Raw genomic sequence first — 20,913 nt, forward strand, 5'->3', positions numbered from 1 at the left:
GATATGTAGTGTTAGGAGAGGAGAGCAGTGTTTTGTACACCAAGACATTTTAATCAACACATTTCAATATTAAAGCCATCACTTCTTTGTAAACACATTACCTTTTCAAGATGCATGGTTTCTCACCAACAAAAATCTTTCTGGATTTTCCACTGTTTAGGTATTTGCCAGCTACCGTTAGCAATGTTCCTCCAGATTTGGGGCCGTAGGTGGGAGAGATACTTGTTATTATAGGATTCTGAGGGGAGTAAAAACAAGAAGAAAGGACTGCTAAATTATGTTTCCTTATTTTCAAAATATGAAGAGGAGGGATCTTCATACATTTCTTAGCACTTCCAAGAAGTAATAATAAAGCAAACAGCAATATAGAATATAGAATTACCAGACTGGATAAGACTCATGAGGATTCTTCCAGTTCATATTGAAGCTAATTAGACAGTAAAGTTTTTAATTATAGTACTTACCACGTAAGAAAATGTATTGAATAACGTTTTTCCGTGTCCAACAGAAACACTACTGGATATATTAAAACTTGCATTTTTTGCAGCAGGAACTGTGCATTCCAGCCTTTGGAAAGCAAAGAAAAAGATGGGATTACTTTTTTTTTTTTCTTTCCTGGCTTGATCATTTTGTATTAAAATTGAACCAAATCAAACTCATAATAATCCAGGATCCATACTGAACAATTCATCAATCTATGTGTGTCAGGGATATTTCAGGGAAAAACAACCAACCAACCAACCAAAAACAAACAAAAAACAACAACAACAACAAGAAAAAACACAGCTAAAAGAACTGTTTTCTTCTTCTTTAATACTAAATAAACATTATGGTGTTTAAACATAGCCAGAGAAAATGATTTTAGTATGTGAAATAGATTTCTGAAAAAAGCATGCTGGAGAAAACAAATACCTCCCATTCAATGGCTGGTTTGATTTTTGGAATTTTCCTTTAGTCTTAGATTTTGGCAGACAACAGGATTACTTCCTATACTGATTTGCTGTCTAGATTTAAATATTACCAAAATTTGAACTTTTGTAGCGGTATGTGCCAATGAACTACTTTACATTTACAGTGTCTCATATATGAGCTATTCTCCTTATAACATTTAGTTTGCATTGAGACTGTTCAGAACAGCAGTTAGGAAGGAGCTCAAGACTCCTGGAGGATGACCTCTTGGCTGCTATAAATGTGGCTAGGGAAGCCATGCCGTGCTTTGCACATAGCTTTGTTAGGACACAGCTGAATGCTCTGAATTGAGAGAGGATATTCATTGAACTTACTATTTCTCTGAGATAACAACCAGAATAACCTCTGCCTTGAATTTAAGCAATTATTCCACTGTCTTGAATACATATTCCTGAGGAGGAGGAGAAGTACTGCACAGGGTCATGAGCCTCTTGATGACCAAATTCTTGCATCTTCTCACATTCTTCTCCATCTCACAGATCCTCACAGATCAGGAAGATGGAGGTGACATACCTGAGCCCTACAGGATCCTGGTTGAAGGAACCTGCCACCTTTTCACACCTTTGAATAGTTTCCTTTTTTGCTGCTCCCACAAGTGTTGAACAGCGTTTTGCAGGCAAATCAGAATAAGCTGCTGCAAGAGCTATCGGCAGTTGCTAGATATACTGGATCTCTCTTTGGAGCACTGTTTTCATGGGGAACTTATCAAATCAGGGGATTGTTTAACACCTAAATTTTCTACTTGAAATTTCAGAATTGAAGGATGATACCCATTGACTGAATGTTTGTATCATTACATAATCCATACCACATAAAGAACATTTCTATAAAGGAAACTTCATATTTTAGGTTTCTTACTTGTTTTTGTTGCTAGATTTTGCTTCCAGAGAACAAATTTGTCCTCCAATATGGACTACTGTATTTTTTAATTCAAATCTATTATTTTTGCTGAATCCAAAGTCCCATCCACACAGTGTCAGTTTTGTCCCGCCTTCTAAGGGAGCGCTGCTCGGGAGAATCTGTTAAAAAATATTTCGTTACTTACATCAGGTTTTCTCAAACTTCAAATGGAGTTAAAGAATGTGCAAAGGAATAATTTTAGAAAAGCATTTCTTCTGGCAGACTATGTCCTACCATTCATCTTAATTGTTCTTCACCTTTCATTTGTCACATTATGAGCTTTCTCTGACAGTAGCAATAAATAACAAAACCTATACTAGAAAGCTTTGAAGGATAGTGTTTAGGGGCACTGAACAAGCTGTGCATTGTAATAGTCTTTTAAATCCTGCCGTTCTTGTCTTTCACATCTTATTTCTGGCATGTTAAACATACAATGTACTTATTTTGTTAGAAGCTGAATGCTGAACACAAAAGAGTCCCCAAATGACCATTTTTTGTTAGCTTGATGAAAGTCAGGTTCAGAGTGAAGTAGCTTCAAAGACACCAAAATCCGATATTGCATTGGCTGTGATAAAGTTAACGTGACTTCTGCTATTCTTTCCTTAAATCTTTTACATTTGGTCACCTCTAATTCCGAGTTAAAAATAAACTACCTCTCAGCAACATAGAGACAATCTACAAAGGAAATGCTTTTTTTTTTCTTTTTTTTTTCTTCTGTATATTGTAAATTGTCCTGTAAAATATAACAATGGTGGGAAAAATGTAGGAACACTATAGAGGTCTTGCAAAAACTCAGTAAAAGTGCTGGTCAGTACTGCCAGTAAAAGAATAAAAAAGACATTGGTTTAGGGTTTGTGGGGACTTTTAACAATACTGCATAATTTTGCAAACGTATCAGTACTACTGGACAAACAGAGAATGAAAGACTGAATTTATACTTGTGGTCATAGTGCCTGAACGTCTTAGACTTAAGGCTTTAGGGATAGTAATTTTGCCCCTAAAATGTAATACAGCTGTGCCTTTCAAAGGACCTGACTTCATTTTCAAGCTGAAAAGAAAGTGTTTGAGAGATACTTGGCTATTATTTCATCTGGAAATCCAGTAAGACAGCACATTTCTTTTCAACTCTCTTGTAGCTGTACTTCCAGACTCTCACAAATGAACTATTGTGGATAGAAAGGCAGCTGAAGAATACTTCAAAAGAATTAAACCATATATTCTATATGGGGAAATTTACTGCCCCCATTAGAAAGCAGACAAAGAGTCTGATCTAAAATGCACTGAAGTCAGTAGGAATCTTTTCTACTTTAATGAGGTTTGGATCAGCTCTCAGTGAGCACAGGAGAGGGAACCTACGCAGGAACAGTGCTTTTGCACAAATCCTATAAAAAAGGAGTGACGTTCACACAGACCTCTGTCAACGAATGCTGCAGCTTAGTGTGGGGAGCATCCTGTGGAGCCTGTGCCATTCCCAAATTTAAGTTTCCTTTTTTTTTTTTTTTTTTTTCCTCTTCAGAATCTGGATTGACTTCAGATAATATTTTTCCACTCCACTTAATATCTCAGCACAATATCTATTTTTGGAATTACAAAACTAAAATTGCTCTGTGGGGGTACAGGATGTCTTGTGTTTTGTGCAATAATGCATAGACTTCTGGCATTTGAGGAGACTGAAATGTAATCCATTAAGTTAGCAAAATAAGGGGGTTAAAACCAGGCTTCACAAAGCCATACAGAATCAAAAACTAAGGCACTTATCTGCTTTTGAGTGATCTTACCTGCCAAAAGAGACTTGTGATAGCAGCTCATGTGCCTTAACTGAGGGAAAATTAAAGTATTTACTGTGTTCTACTAGCAAATTTAGGAGGTATGACTTCAAAGTAGAGCAAAAACCAAAAACAAATACAAAAAACAACCCACCCCCAAACTTGTAATTCTGTATTTGAGCTCTCAAAAAAATTCCCCTAGAGTGTTTTTATGCACTCCTTTATTTATTTCATTTGTTTTGTATGTTGAAACCACTGCAAGTCAAGAGTGGTTTCCAAGACTTTTCCTTGGGAGAGATGACAGGAATGAGCAGTGAACCTCCTGGACTTTGAACCGAGGCATTTGTAGGCATCGTCTTTGCACTTGCATTGTGCAGGTAGTAACAGAAAATAAGCAAAGCCCAAATCAGTTATAAATGCAATGAAAACTGTTGAAAATTCTCTCTGGCCAGGAAACCCCACTGACAACCTGGAGTAAGTCCTTCTGTGAGGCCTGAAGTTCTGCATGTCCCTGCTGCTCCCTGGGCTTTGGGTTACGGGGGAGAAGGCTTTTTCTAAAAATGTTAAAGATTGTGTTTTTCTTTTGTTTATGTTAACAGCCATTATGCTAATATCCACTCACATACCTTATAAATTGTTGGAAGAAAATATCTATTTATTAAAGTTTCAACAGCCCATTCATTTTAATTAAGAGGCAAGAACATGCACAGGCCACATTTGAAATTTCCAGCAGAACCTCCAATCTAAACAGGCAGCAGAGGGCTTGATGTTCTTGATACTTCTGAGATAAAAGCTGACTAAAATGACTCACTTTAAAAACAACAACAAACCATCCCAGGTTTTTAACCACAACAAAGAATCCGAAGGGAGACCAGTTTATTTTTCCTTTTATGCAGTTCACCTCTCAGCGTGACCTGAACTCCGCATGCAGATGCCTGCAATTTGTTTCATTACGGAGTTATCTCCAGTGTGACTCCTCAGAGTACCCCAGCGTTCCTTCAGTTTGGGCTGACAAAACGTGCACCAGTGCTAGCAGGGGCCAAAGGTGGAGGCAGGTCCATGAGGTGCGGTGCCCAGCTGTGTTTGGGGCTGAGCCAGGCAGGGATGCAGAGCTGCTCCCCACCACCCGATGGCTCCAAGGAAAAGTGCTTAAAGCAGGGCAGAGACCTGAAGGGTCTCCCAATGGGAGAACCTTGTGCTTCCCCTCTGTCATTCCTCCTGAAAGGAATATCTCATTTTTTTTATTCTTTTATTTTTTTTATTTTTCCACTGTGCACTGGTCTGTGTAATAACCTGGGAAAACTTTCTGAAGACTTATCTAGTGTCCTTTGGATCAGACCCTCTGTGTTACCCTCAGGTTAAAACGCTCATATGACCTATCCTAAGCAATCTGTCTCTCTGAAATCTGCAAAATATTAAGGGGAGTGGGACAGAATTTCAAATACTACGCAAAGCAGGTCATCCTCTGTTTGTTAGGAACAAAACAAGCTTGTTTCTCATATTTTATGCATATGGGTTTAAAGACAGATCAGAAGATGATGAATAATCTGTTTTATATTTTTTTTCAGTAATAATGTTAAATGTCATGGTCCAGCAGAGCATGAAATCTGTCTTAACAGCTAGCAATCCAAAGGGATTTGAGTACTCAGCTGCATTTTTTTTTTCTTTACAAGCCTTCTAGAAGCAACTTCCACCGATGTGGGCATACAGTAAATCAAGATTCCCTTCAAGACCCATCAGAGCCACAGATCCATGTTCATTACAGGGGCAGACTGGGCTTGTGCTGAGCGGGCAGGGCTTGAGCTGTGTGTGGGGAAGGGCAAGCACGTGGCCAGCCCCATGCCTGCTCCTGCTGCCCACATCTATGGCCCGATCCATCGGATGAGTTCTCCCAGCAACTCCAGAGGGACTCGAGAGGTGGCTCTGGGGACACACCTCTTGGTCTGCACGTCTCTGCATGGGCTCCAGGTGCTTGCTTCTTGAAACTGCTGAGTGCACACGCTCCGGGTTGAAACCAGAGAGGGCTGTGTGAGCTCAGCACCTCTGAAAGCCAGAAGCAAGGCAGTTCTGAACCTTAGAAATCTTTTTGGATGCATGGCAAGCCACAGCAGCTGTTGGAAATTTTTGCTGAGAAAAAATGTTAAGGGTTGCTGCTTATGCTCGAGCTCTAGGAAAGACAAAACAAGCTATGCAGGGCAGGTGTGAGCCGTTTGGTTCTGCAGAGGTATATAAAAATGGGCCAGGACTAATCCCCAGTGCATGCCTTTGTATCAGTGATTCACAGTCTCTTAAAAATTGGGGACAGAAAGGACAATTTGATCATCTACTGCAGCTTTTCTGAAATGGCTGAGTTCTTGTATAAAGTGAAAGTAAATGATTCACATTTGGAATAGCGGATTTTTTATACCTCCTTTGCCCAAAGGTAAATGGTAACTGAAGGCAAGGTAAACACACTTACACGCACACTCGCACACACACATCTCTCCAACCATTTTGGGTATGATTCCTAGAGTGCTTCATTGTCTGTTCAGTGAATTTTGTCTGATTTAGCCCTAAATTTTGTATCTGAAAGATGAAGAATACCACCCCTGAAAACAAGTTTCTAGATTACTATTGAATCCAAACTTTTATAGCAGTTTTGCCTGGCTATTCTTAAAAAAAGCTGTTGTCCATGAAATCATCTGCCCAGTTGAAAGAAAGCACTACTTGCTAAGGAAGAACTATTACTTCCCTTTCTCCCTGAGAGTTTAGCATGTCAAAGTTTCATTTCTGTTTGCAAGCTGTATACCCAGAGGAAAATGTATTTTTTGGCCACACAGTATAGTTTAAATGTGTTAAAAGTAAGTAGGTGCAAGTGCTGCCAGAAAGCTCTCCGCTTGTTCCTCCCTCAGTGTACCAGTACATCTGCTGCTCCCTGAGCCTTGGCCTTCACAGCCGTGTTGCACCTCACTCGAAGCGATTCGGTTAAACGTACAGTCTGCCCGTCAAAATCTCACACCAACCGTAGCTAAATGAAAACAGGGGCGAGCCAGCAGGGCTGTGTGCTCATCTGCACAGCGTTGTCCCTGTATGCTCCTCACAGGAGCCCACGGAGAGCAGCCTCTGGCTGTCCCCTCTGCCAGGGCGAAGCTGCTGGCTTGCTCCCCTACAGCTGCCACATCCGTTGTGAGAGAGAGCAGGCACTTCATTTGCCGTAAGTGCATAAAAATAAGAAGTGGAACGAGCATGGGAACTCCTCTGTTTGCTTCTCATGCTCACCAACAGGGCACCTGAGGGCACCTCTTCCTATATATTTACCCCAAAGACTCACCCAACCCTTTAGGCTCCTGATGCAGTGTCAAAACAACGATGGCCACACCGCAGGCCGCATGGAGGGCGCTGCTGGGCCTGGAGGGCTCTGCCAGCTCAGGGTTTCCAAGGGGTGGTGGGCAGGCTGCCCTTCACCCCACACACCACCCGAGACATTGGTATGGTCCCCTGGATGCCGTGTATCTGAAATTACGTGGAGGTGAATACCAGAAACATGTATTTTACCTCGTAGACTCTTGGCAAGCAGGTCTCCTGGGTCCAGGTCCCTCCAGCGCACTCTGGAGACCTCAGGCACCGCTCTCCGCACCAGCCGCACCGCATGAAGGCAGGTGCCAGCAGGCACTGGCTGCACGACTGGAAATGGTGGCAGCCCGGCCCGTTCAGCGGCACCTTGGTTATCTGTCAGTGGAAAGAGATGGTGCACAGAGCCTTTGAATGCGCACACTCGCCGCTGAGGAGAGTCTCAATTTATGCAGCGCGCTGTGGCACTACTCAGATTTCAGCTGTGCAAGTTGTGGTTCGGCTTCTCTTTAGCTCGGTAATTATAGGATCTTATAAGTAATTTAAGTGACATGATTTTAAATTCACTTGGGAGAAACCCTAAAGGCATCTTAATGTTATATACAGTTACTACCAGCATCTGGTGTTTACAGCAAGATAGCATTTTTTTGCTGATGGAAAAAGAAAACAGCAGCATGCTCCTCCCAGTTCTGTAGCAATTCTTGGAAAAAACAGTGTGTCTCAGTATGTCTTAGTTCATATGTTTATAAAAATAGGCATGATGGCTATTTCAACTTTTGTGAGGCTACATTAATTTCTGTGACACACTGGGCACACGACTGACCAAGTACTTGGTGTTTAACACATGCCATCAAAAAACCTAACCTATATAAAAACATGATTTAAAATTTATGATAATTTTCAAAATATCAAAATAGGTATGATAATAGTCACTCTAAATATCAGAAGTTATCTTTGATCAAAGTATTAATACTAGCATTTAATTACATCACTATATAATTTATACTTCAGTACCTTTCTTAAACATTTTTGGGACATTTTCTTTGAAGGTTACTCTTGCAAATAGCTCATAGTTTCTAGTAAATGATTAATAACCATCTTTAGTAATGGCTGATTAATTTCTTTAAATTCTTATAGAACTCAAGAGGTCAAATTATTGCTTATGGTTAAGGTTTAGGATTATCTGTAATATTATCTGCTAACGCAATGATGTTCTAAATCCACCTGATAATGCACATCCTAGTTATGACAATATCATATTTATGATAACTTTTCATCTTTTATTAACCCTTTGTAAACTGCCTGATAAAATAATCTTCAAACCTTACCAAGAACAACATCTCCAATTTTAAACACACCCACATAACACTTGCACACACAACCCTCTTAAAAAAGTTATAAAGTTATGACACAAACCAACAAAAGCCAGGAAATTCTGAACACCATTCTTTTCTTAAGCCATTGTGTGTTTTTCTTTGCAAGCACTTGAATTAAGGACAGACTTTCAGCTTTAAATTTGCATTTCCTGGCTTTTGTTGGTTTATATCACAGTTCTTACATTATTTAAACATTTCTCAATCTTAGTCTGTTGGTTTGTTTAGTAGGGAAAAAAGTCTCGGAGGAAACTTGCCCCTCCAGCATTCCCAAGGGAATGGAAGGGCTGGGAGGATGCAGAACATAAAGCAGCAGTGTGAATAGTTGCCCTTAACGAAAGTTGCTGCTTTGTATGCAGGTTTGCACAGAGTGAGGAATGATTAGATTATGTACTGCTCACCTTTTTTCCAGTCACTACCAGGGTATAGCCATCTGCTGCTACTGAGTTCTCAACAACAACCTGGGGAGAGACGGGCTGGGAGTCCAGCTGAAAGCTGACATGAGGAGCTGTGGGCTCTGAACGGGAAACCACTATCTAAGAAAGACAGAAATTCAGAAAATCAGCAGGCAGTGTGTGACACAAATGCTGCTCAACAGCCTCACATCCCTGCCACTTTTCTGCTTGCATTAATTACTTTGCATTACATTGCATAATGTTTTGCATAATGTTCCATCATGATCTGATTAAACCTCTATAAAATCCACTTTATTTAACAGAGCAAAATCATGGCTCTTGGAGGATCCTCAAAATGCATCATGTTTACTAAAATACCAAGGAGTCACTGCTTGCTTTGTGGTCTTCAATTTCAAGTATTTATAAATCAACAATAAAAAGTGAAGATGGGTCACTTAGCCTTGTAGATTTAAGAGTACATGTGAGAAAAAAGAATTTTATCTACAATGTCTATTTAGAGGAAACTCCAGGACTTTGAAGGTCAAACATGTTTCCATTTATTTTCACCTTGGTCCTACAGCTTGAACAGTGCACTGTAGCCTGTGTTGTTACTATCTGGTCATGGTGCATGTCGGGCTGCTGGAGTGCAAAGCTATGGCAGGTGCAGATTGTCGCAGTGAGCAGGGCTATGAAGACACAAGCAGTCAGAGCATGATTCCCAGAGCTGCTGAGATGGCTGTTACTGCAGACAAGCGCTTGGCAAAATCATAGTATCACAGAATCACAGAATGGCTTGGGTTGGAAGGGACCTTAAAGATCATCCAGTTCCAACCCACCTGCCACGGGCAGGGATGCCACCCACTAGATCAGGCTGGACACTTTGAGGTCTAACTCCCGCTTATTTCTGTGGGAGCTGGGTGTCCAGGACAGTCTTGGCACCTCTTAAGCAACAGGGAGAGTAGGAAGCTCTCTGGAAGATGTTCCAAAACAGGAGCCTAATTTAGTTGTCCTGAAGCCCCTTTGCAAGAGCACTTTCTCTCTTGATTTCAGAAGATCTTAGGAAGATTAGTCACACCAGTATGAAATTCCCCCACTAGTCATCTCTCTTCATCTTAAGTTACCTAAATACTTCTGAGAATTTGGGCCTATTCCTGCAAGCGCATGCTTAACTTTACTACTGTAACTTTGTTGACTTTAATGGGATGAGTCATGGCTGTTAAGCACAGGCATAAAGCATCTGCAGATTGGGGTGGATATTTGATAGCAAGATTTTATAGGCTTGGGCCTGCAATCCAGAAGGATGTGCACCCAGTGCGATAGCATCAGGCAACAAAGGCAGAGGATTGTTTACATAAGGGAAGATCATGTTCATGTTTCAAAAGCTGCATCACGTGTAGTTTACTTAAGGAATTTAGATAATCAGCATTTGTTGAGAAGTTGAGATTCAATGGAGTTCATTATTTAAAAAGATCGAAGCCATTTTGGAAATAACTTGTATGTCAAAAGTTTAATTTTTTCCTATAATGAAGCTTTTCTCCTGACTCCTAAGGCAGCATCAGAACAGCCAGGACATTGACTTACATGATTTCACTGGCATTTCGCACTGCCAAGGTCTTTCAGCAAGAGGGCTGACTCCAAGACTCGACTTAGAGATGCTGTAATTACAGCTGATGTTTTGTTGTAATTCAAGACTTAAATAAAATATATGAGCAGTTAATTCATGGTGATAACTGCTTCACATCTCAAAGATATTTACAGTTTGGGGTTACAAGAGGCTTTTTTTCCCCTTAAAATGAAACTGGCTTTGTTAAAGTATTTGCTATAGGTTTGTTTCACAGTACAGAAAGTACAGCTTTTAGAAATCGATAAGGTCTGATCATTTTCAGTGACACAGAAGTATGGTGTCTGACTCAGTGTATTAGGGCATGAGCTCTGTTTTTATATTCAGGACAATGAAAAATAGAATGGACTGCAAAGCTGCATGGAAAAGCTTGATTAATGTTGGCATTATGGGGAGAGGTAGCACCACAGCTGCAAATACCTTTTTAGTTGATCATTAGCCATGTCTCATCTCGGATACCCACTGCTATAAAATGCTAAGAATTCTTTTCTATCATTAATCCAGGCTTCCTCTTATTGCCAAGCATTCTTTCTGATTGAGCCACAGTGTTAACCCCTTAAACACATCTGTGTTGCAATCTCAGATGATATATGAAAATTTGGACCCCATCTCTCTACAATCTTGGAAAATTACTTGGTAGTTTAAAAACCAAGTGACCTTTATTGTACTGAGGCTGATAGTCAAATCACCTGCTCAAAGCCAAGGTGGATAGACTTTGACCTCATGACATAAAGGGAGCTCAAATTACACTTCCTAACTCATTTGGAACTATGGAATAAAAGTGTGCAGTTTTCCTAGAACTAATCCACCAGCCTACAGAGTTGCAGTAACAGACTCAAGATGCAAAAAATGCTCTTTCTGGTCCCTGTAACTGTGCAATTTCTGCACACATCAGCCTAGTCCTTGAAATTCTATCTTACCCTTATCCAACATAATCCTGAAGAGAAAGGCAATTTTAAGACAGTTGCTATAGCATGAAGAAGAGGCTACTTAGGACTCCAGTGTTGTTCTTAGATACCTCTGATTTTTACTGCTTGGGACTGGGCTGGTATGCGTACCTTTTGGCATTGCTGTATTGTGCCCACACTACCATACACGTGCTACTTCTGCAATGGAAATGTTTCAGTGCTACGAAAGGATTTATCTATGCAAAGACTATAAACATGATTATCCAAGTACTGGTGTTTTTTGTTTTTTTTTAATATTTTAATGAGATATCAAGTATTTCTCCAGGACACACAAGAAATGAAAGTATATCTATGTGCCTGCACTCAAGCAGTTAGGAGAGAGGGAAGGGCTTGTGCAGACAAATAATTGACTGAAAGAGGACAAACATATGCTAGCTGTAAATGGTCAGCTCTTGCAATAATGAGAAGTCGCCAGAAGCGTTCGGCAAGGGTCTGTGCTGGGATCCGTACTGTTTAATATATCCATAAATGAGTTTGAAAAGTGGGTGAGCAGTCCAGTGACAAAGTTTGCTGAAGATCTGAAAGTATTCAAGGTGATAAGGATGAGGACAGACTATGAAGGATGGCAAGAGGACTTTGCAAGACAGTGTGTCAAGGCAATAAAATGGCAGGTGAAACACAACAAAGAAGATAAATGTAAAGTGATACATGACAGATAGTTCCAGGAAAATATCATCTCACTGTTCAGCAGCAGTGCAAAAACAAAAGTTAGGAATTATAGAAAAGGATTAGACAACAAATCAGAAAAGATCCTTATGTCATATGAATTCACAGCTTGTCCAGTCCTTGAATTCTCTGGTGAAGTTCTGGTTGCCTCATGACAAAAATAATATGTTAAAATGGGAAGAAGGTTCAGGGAAGGGTAACAAAGGTGATCAAAAGGCTGAAACAAGCAATGACTGGGTTAGAGTGGAAGCGCTGACTTTGTGGGTGGGATGTGGAAAAGACATACAGGACTATAAGTGACATGGAGAGAGTGGCTAGCGGTTGACCATTTACTCTCTTCCAATAAAAGTACTAAATACCATTGAAAAGCAAAAGTAATAGGCATGTTCAAAATAAACAAAAGAGCAAGACTTCCTGTCACTATGTGATGAACCTGTGTGACTCCTTGCCAGAGGATGTAAATGCAATGTACGTGGAAAGAACTGAAAAAACAAAACACAGTTGCTCAGGAAATCCCAAGAACCGAAGAACTAGAAATAGTTGGATGCTTGAAGCAGAAGGTATTGCCTATGTTGCCCTGCTCCCTAGACATCCACTTGTCACCATGGCTGGAGAGAGAACACTGAGCTAGATGGACCTTTGGTTTGATGAACCCGTGCAGCTGTTCTCATGCTCTTTCAAATAACCCTCCACAGTGTCTCACTGTGGCTCAAATGGCCAACAATTAATTAATTAATATATTATTTAATATATCTTTTATACTGGAAGCCAGTGATCATTTACGTTGATGAACAACAAAGTAATTCATTTATATACAATTTCTTTACCATCAGTTAGTATTAATGGTAAGTGAGAAGCCTCAAATCTAGGTTAATTTAAGGATAATATGGCAAATTTAGACTGTAATAACTTGAGTTGAAAAAGAGCATACAACAGCTTCTTTTAAAAATCATTCTGATGCTCAGTTCTGCTAGTCAGCAGGATTGAATTACATATGTTACTGAGTGTATGGTGAAATATCTTCTGCAAAAATGAGAGGCCGTCTTAAAGCAATCCCATCTAAGTATCACATTGTTATTTTTTTCCCTAGATGTCTGGCAGGTGGAGGCCATTACCCAGCAGAGATAGGCTCAGGGTTAACTTTATTGTGTAACGCCTTAAATGCCTTGGGATATGCAGCAAAATCTTGCGGAGGGCACATATGTAGCTCTCTAGATGCTGTATATCACTCTAATCCATGGAGAGTATAATGCTCTGAAGGGTGTAAGCTTCTCTGCTTGAACTGAATATTAAAACATGTGTGCTCTCAAAACAGTTATTTGGCAGCAGGTGTTAATTTTAATTTGACTCTTCTGATTTTGCGTTATGCACCATTTCATAGTTTTGGGGGGAGCAGGATACTCTCTTTACCACAGAAGGGGCTGCTATTACAAAACTGTTAAAAGTTGAGTATAGGTATGAAAACGTCACTTATATAGTTTTTGCCACAGATTTCTGCTAATTGAAAAAAATATGAAGTGGGAAGGGTTGCAACAATTCACATTCCTACAAACGCATGTGTGCATGCTTTGCATTTAAACACATCATACTGACAGTATTTAGAAGCCAGGTGAATTTCTGGTCCACAGTGGCAGGACAGGAGTGGGCACTGAGTAGGACAGCTTTTGCAATGACTGCTTCTATCCTGCCATGCTTTCCTCCCAACACTGCCAGGTTTAAGGTCTGTGCTCCTGTACTTTGTGACCTCCTCACACTTGCTTCCAACATGGCTTGCCACTTGCTATAGTGGGTTTTGTTACAATTATTTTTATCCAATGGGAAAGGAATTAGGTCAAAAGAAGCTTGATCAGTCCATAGGTGGAAATAGCTTCCGCTGTGCTGTGATACAAACTGGAGTTGAATGACTATGCTGAAGGATGCAAAGCTCTGTACTTCCTTGCTGCATGTCAACTCATTTTGCTAATAGGCACCAGGGCTTTGAGCCTTGATTTCCGAAGCAGCGAGGCCTTTCCATTTTGCTGTTTGCAAGAGGAGAGCAATGCTGAACGCCTGGCTCTCTTCTTGTTGAATTCTGGGACATGATTTTCGAAGCTCTCTTTGAGTGCAGTTACAAATAAAAAGCAGATGTGATTATTTTTGTCTATACTCATTTCTGTAACATGCATTGTGTTGCCTGGCATGTAATCTATGAAAGCAGCTATGACACATGCTAATTTTTCTCTTTTCAGGGAAATGAGATGTGAGTGTTATAGTTTGGTGTTGTTGTTGATTGTTTTTAATCATAAGTATTCCCGGGAAATGACTGTGACTGTCAAATATTCTGTACTTGGATAGGAAAGCCAACAGATTTCTGCTCTGCACGTGAAAATCTCCCAAACAATTGATCTGTGAGAGCTGAGTCCCTGTTCTTCATCATACAGAACAGGGTGCACCAAACGAAAAGATAAGGCAGCAGGTGAAGGAATCTCTTCATCATTCGAAGCATGATGAAATTCTGGACATCATTGTCACGGCATACTGTGGAGAGCAAAACAACACATAATGGAAAAGGATTCCTTTATGGACTATTAAAGGACTATTAAGGACTACTAAACTCCAGACACAGGTTCAATTTCCAGCTCAGGAAATCTCTGGGCCACTGAGTACTAGACACAGGAAGGTACTGGGAGAAGCACCAGTGTGTGCTTTTACTTGCCCCTATCCACCCTGAAACCTTCATTCTAACCCCATACTTCCTTTCTTAGCTGAAATATCTGGTTAAAAGTGCTGGGGTGTAATGTGTCCCTAGAACAAAACTTGCTATTCGTTTTTGTTCTGTGCCAGGGAGTGCAGCGAGGCCCTGAAGAGGGTGAGCGGCTTGTTGTGCGAGATGCACTCTGTGCCAACGAGGACTATATATGCTATCATGCTTTGGTTCTCGTGCCCCAAGCCATATTCAGTCCAGAAGCTGCTCAGACATGACATTGCGTGACCATGTTTTGCTAACGCTTGGCTTCTCAGCTAGAGCTGGCTCATATCCAGCCAGATCAGACAGGACTGCAGCCAGCGTGTGGCTGACTGCATCTCAGGGCGTATGTATACACATGGGAAGACCATCTCCTTACCTCCAGGAGCAACAGGATGGACATCCTACTACCCCGTAAAGATGAGAGGACACCTGCAGGAGGTCCTCATCCTGCTCGAAGCCCAGTGCTGCCCCACTGAGTTGGCACATATAGTCAGAAGGTGCCTGGGTGACATGAAACTACTGCCAAAAATGCACATGACGAGAGTGGTTACCTGTAGTACATGTAGTACAAAGCTTACAGGGAAAAGTTTCTCATCCCTCTTCCTGAAGCAGGTAACCAACGAGTGGTACATTTGCTTGGCCTTGACCTCAGTGAGGCCAGCTTCAGGTGCGGGGTGCATGTGCAGTGCTCTGTTTCCAAACACTGTTATGCCGAAAGCCAGCCTCTGCAGACGTCAAAGGCATCGGTCTCTTGTCTACTGTTAAGGCCAAACCAAGTGTGAGCTTTTCGGAATAAATCTTATAAAACTTTCCCATATCCCACTCTGCCCAGAGCTATCAGAAAGACTAACCCTTCCTGAAGAACTTTTCGTCACTCAAAAGTCACTCTCTGAGGTAATTTCAGGCAAAGAAAGAAAAGCTTCACCTTGGAACCGAGCAAAATAGAAGATATTTAATCTCAATATAGCATGGATTTTTTTTCTTTTTTTTTTTTCTTTTTCTTTTGTGACAAACTCAAATGGCCCCAAAATACTGGCTGGTAATGAACGTGTCTTTTCCAGTTATGAGTTGTATCCTTAGTGTAGTTTCTTTGACTCGAGGGGAGTAAGACTGGTTTACACCAGCTGTAAATCTGCTTCCACGGCTACGGCAGTGTGACTGTGTGCTGTTTTCTAATCAAATAACCACTGTGAAATACCTGATTCACTTTGCACCCAACAGCTGTACTTTCAGCCCATGTTCCCAGTCACACTCTGAAAACAAGCACAATAAGAAAGGCCGAAACAGCTGCAACTTTTCAACAGAAAAAAAAAAAAAAGAAAAAAAAAAAGAAGGGGGGGAAAAAAGCTTGTTGTCAGGCCCCAGCTTAGGAAGGAAGTAAAACCATTTTTCTTTTCTGTCTCATGCATGTCAGCTGTCTTTGAAAAATTATTACTGCTCTGTTTTGTAACAGAAACTCCACAATATTTAGAAAACTACAAACTCCAATCTATTCATGGCCAAATACAGATTTAACATTTCTGATGCAGCCAAAACATGCTCAGTTTGTCAATGGGCTGCAATTATTCTCCAGGAGAACTCTGGAATTCACCTCCCGGCCCCAATTATCCTCCTTAAAAGAGCTCATGAATCTTCTGTGCTTGGACGATCTAGATTGATTTGATTTTAGTTTTAGATTTTGGCTGAAAAAAATAAACATTTAGCAAAGGAGGCAGTATTTCCTTTCCCGTATTAGTGTATCAGTGCTTTTCAGAGCTGCTAAAGTGAAAAATTCTATTTAATCTCACTAAGAGGACAAGTAGAAAACAACAGGTGACTATTCACTGGTTGGGTAAGGCATACCTGCTTTTGCATTCCAAATATTATTGGCTCTTCTGATGCTTTTTTTAAAGAAGCAAAATACAGGCTGTACTCTGATAACAGTTGGGTCATTAGCACAGCCATCAGCTTCAGTGGAATCACTTGTAAAGACAGGAGCTATTCAGTATGATATGGCTCTAAATACATCAAAAGCCTCGAGTCAGCTAGCCATCATTTACAGAAGGAAAAATCGTGTTCTCAGAAACTACATATTAAACCTTCTCTTGACTTTTGCAGAAATGCTGTGCCGTAATTGTGTGGTAAACAGAAAAATATGGCTGGAAACAGAGATGAGGCATTGGTAGGAAGGAAGAAAGTGATGAGCAGAAGGAAGTGCAAAAGGATCTGGAAAGAGAGCAAGAAACATGAAAGAAAGAAGAGAAGGAGAATCAAATGGTTGGCTGCTGATCAAGTTTAAGCAGGTATAATAGGAGAATGTGAGATACATTTTCAAATACATTTCTCTTGGTTTGAACATCAGGAGCTTGATTCGGCACCTACTGGCTTCCACAGCACAGGCTTGGAGCTTCAATTGAATTTACATGACATGATACTGTGTTTTAAACATCTACTTTTTTACCACAAAATGTTCATAATAATTAAAATGAACCTTAAATAAATATAACAAAATTTGATTAAAATTCATTAATTTCACCCTTAATTTTCACTAATATGTTTCATATTTGGGCATTGTGTTGCCAGAGACAGAGGTACAGTATTACTATTTCTTTTAATCTCACAGATAATTGATAGTGCTGAAGTTTATGTCACAAACTAAATTGTCTAAACACAGACTCAAGATCTGATATTTCAAAGAGGATCTAAATACAAGGTGAACTGTGTTCACTAGAAGTCTATATATGAGTATATATTTTTTCTTTTTTTTCTTTTAAATAGGTTCCATGAAAATATATTATGAAGATAGTAATACAGTATAACCAGTTGTAACACAGGTTTGCTGATACATAGAATTTTCTAGAAATTCTGCAACTCATTTTCTCTGAAAGCAAATCTCTCTCTGAATAGATATAGTCAACTCTGAATAGCTATGAGATACAAATAGGTTGCACAGGAAAATTCAATATTAGCATGTACAAAGAGCTAAAATATTAGTGCAAATGACAAACTGTGCAACAGGTAGGTGTACAATAAGGGAAAAAAATGAGGATTTTTTTGCAATATGTTCCAGTATATTTGTGAATGAAATAAAAAAGAAAATAGTTACATTTCTTTGCTATAAAATATGGGGAAGTGATTAGGGATATTGTTTTGATGAATTAAATAATTGTTAGATTATCCTGATTCTTTTTTAATCCATTTTACTTCAGTAATGTTAGTTTAATAGCTCAATTTTTAATGATCTCCATCTCATTGCAGTTAATAGCTATATTTCCATAGAAACACTGCAAATCTGCTTTAGTTGGACATTTGCTAATGAACATGTTTGAAAGCACTTCCTAGATAACTATTAGTGTAAAAAAGAAAAAAAGACTTAATGTAAATGTACTTTGAATTCTGGAAAAAGTGATGTCGTCTATATTCTAGAGACATAGTATTCCTTCCAAGACCATTTAAAGGCGAAAGAAATACTAAACATTTATCTGGAGGTAGTGTCATTAAAGCTGGTTGGTATGCTTATTCTCCTGCTGGTTGCACAAAATCCTCAAAGAAAGAGCTCCTACTTATAATATGAGCCCAATGCTAACTTCCCTCTGTAACTCAAGCCAATCTAATTCAATGATGAGAATATTTCTGCTAATGGCAATATGCAGTTTACACAATAGCCTTTCTTTTGATCTGTAACTGAACCTGGAATGGGAAATGTGTCCTGGAAATATTTTAATTGTTCCAAGAGTGGGTAAATGTCTGAATAAGATGTGTGGTGCAGGACTTGAATGAATAATTTAAGGAATGTTACAAATAAAAAATAATGCTGCCTTGTGCTTTCCATCACAGCTCCCTAAAAGCTTTGTGGCAGCCCAAAACAAGTGCAGTGAATAGGACAGTGGCTGTTATTACCTGTATATTTTAGATAAGGAAATGGCTTCAGAAAGGTTAAACAAATTGCTCATGTTCACTGTGTGAACCAGTATCTATGTTTAAGAACAGAGCGTAGGTTGCTCCTGTGCTCAGCGTGTAGCTCTTAGCGTTTGCCTTTCCTGCGCTGAAGACTAGCTGCAGCTTAAAGATAACGAGGTCGTCAAAGGAAGTTCAGGTAAAACTGGCAGGGTTGTCACTGAACATTTTGTTAAATTCCTGTATTTTAGGGGGAAAGGAGAAATGCAATTTTCTCTGATTTTCTCCTGTTTTCCACCCGTTCTATATGGTAAGTTACTTTCACCTCCCTCTTTGCAGGAGCACTACGGGTTGTGCAACCCGGGGCAGGTTCTGCACCCAGTCTGTGCAGAAGGCAGCAGTGGGGACGTTGGATACCCTTTGTCCAAAAAGGGTGCCAATTGTGGATTAACAAATACTGGGGACAATATGTAACCCCACTTACTGGATGTGGTAGGGACTGAGAATGAGAGGAAAGGAGAGAAAAAAGAGAAGGCTATTATTTAGTCTTCTCTGATGACTCATGCTACACAAAGAATTTTACGAAAAGGTGTATGTGCCCAAGGGATTTCTAATGGAAGGTTAGCAGATGTGGGAAAGCTGGAAGGGCACAGCAGCTCATGATGGCCTTCTTATCAGGATTCAGTTAATGATGGTTGAGGGACAACAGTGCTAAATTTAATGACTCTGTAGCCTACAGAGCAAGATGAGTCAAAGACTGCCAATACATCTGGAAGTCCACTAGAGGACAAATAATACTGGCAGAGTAAAAAGGACACGGATCCTTGGGTGCAGGTGAGATCTAGGCCGAGATACACCCAGGCTGGACCCTGTGGTGGCTGGAGAAGACAAGCTCTCCAAAGTGGTCATTCTGGGTTGACAGTGCTTGAAAGAAGGTGGGTAGGTAGAGGAAGCCCTCATTGTTTTCAAAGTATTTTGTCTTCTCATGTTTGACTGCCAAATTTTTAAAAGACTGTTGGCTGTATGGGTTAGATTTATTTTGTTATTCACCTACAAAGAAGGTATGTAGGCCAATCTACCTGTCTAGATTAGTTATGTACTCAGTGGAGGGAGACAGACCTCTCAGGAGGGTGATTTACCACTTACTATGGAAAACCTGGTTTAGGACAGGAAAAATTGCTGTCCAAAAGAACAGTGAGAAGACAACGAGTCCTAAAATCTGAGATGCATTCAGAGAGACTTGCAACTAGGTGGTGGAGGAGTTAATCTCAATTATTCATGTATTAGTCATAAACTCATATGGGTACGAAGCAAGTAGTTTGCTGTCATAGAAGTGGATCAGTATATAGAAACAACTAATGTTCCTTCTTCTACACTATAAACTGTCTGGGCATTTTACTTTAAACTAGATATAATCTGATCTTCTAGATCAACTGACCATATGAAGCATGCATCTGAAACTGTTCAGAGAATCAATCATTGTTTTAGAGCTTTTTTCCCCCAACTGGGGTTGGAGCATGCTTGATATGTATCTACGACAAAAAGTTCAGTTTATATTCCTTTCAAAGAAATGTAGTTTGTACAGACCAATAAAGATCTCTGGATTGAACCAGCCAGACTAAGTGGAGATATGGCGGATTTTGCTCCAAGACCGTTGCTCCAAACCACAAAGCCCATGTGAACATTTAAAATGCTGAATGCTCTATTAGATGCTTTGTCTATGTTCCAGAGGGTCTATTTTACTCAGCAATTTGAAATTTCTAACACCCTGTTAAACTGGATAACACTGCTTCTTGTTTTTCACTATTCTGTTTAACTCCAGCGTTTTTTACCATGAAGACAATATTTACCTGCATGAAGCGTCCCTCTGAAGTTCCAAGGTTAGCAACGGTAAGGTTCCCGTTAGTGAAGACAGATATTGAAGTTAACAGGACATTGTTGAACTGGCCCATGAACAAGTCAACCCTCTGCAAAGGAGTTGTAACTTCTAAGCGATATTCATCATCTTGTGCTCTGCAGTATGAAGCATTTCTTGAAAAAGCCTGTTAGAAAATGAAGTACAGATGAGTACTGTCTTTACGAGTAGGAATAGATCTTTGTCAGAGTGAAGTCATTTAACACAAATGCATTTGACCAAAAGTATTTTAAAATGTTTCAAACTTAATTGCTTCATCAGTTATGATGTTCTTTGAGGAAGGCAATGACTTCTTAACATTATGGGAATGCCTCTTTAAACTTTTTTATTCCCTCTGTAAGGAAAAAGCCTGTAAGGTCTTTATTTAACTGGATGATATATGTGTAAGCATATATATCAAGGTTTT

At 39.9% G+C, this 20,913-nt stretch overlaps 1 protein-coding gene across 4 annotated transcripts in view; it reads right to left on the reverse strand.

Annotated features, from left to right (window-relative positions):
* The window catches only part of MET (MET proto-oncogene, receptor tyrosine kinase), a 91,282-nt gene that overhangs the window by 35,537 nt on the left and 34,832 nt on the right, over window positions 1-20,913 (reverse strand). For all 4 annotated transcript variants that reach the window (XM_048050996.2, XM_048050994.2, XM_066991365.1 and 1 more), the window contains exons 3-8: window positions 20,443-20,634; window positions 8,740-8,874; window positions 7,170-7,343; window positions 1,828-1,988; window positions 465-567; window positions 102-238 (exon numbers count right to left, since the gene is read on the reverse strand). In XM_048050996.2, coding sequence (XP_047906953.2) covers window positions 102-238; window positions 465-567; window positions 1,828-1,988; window positions 7,170-7,343; window positions 8,740-8,874; window positions 20,443-20,634 — 902 coding nt within the window. The remainder of the gene's footprint in view (window positions 1-101; window positions 239-464; window positions 568-1,827; window positions 1,989-7,169; window positions 7,344-8,739; window positions 8,875-20,442; window positions 20,635-20,913) is intronic.

The sequence above is a fragment of the Anser cygnoides genome, chromosome 1 (genome assembly GCF_040182565.1).
Source record: "Anser cygnoides isolate HZ-2024a breed goose chromosome 1, Taihu_goose_T2T_genome, whole genome shotgun sequence".
Classification (NCBI taxonomy): Eukaryota; Metazoa; Chordata; class Aves; order Anseriformes; family Anatidae; genus Anser; species Anser cygnoides.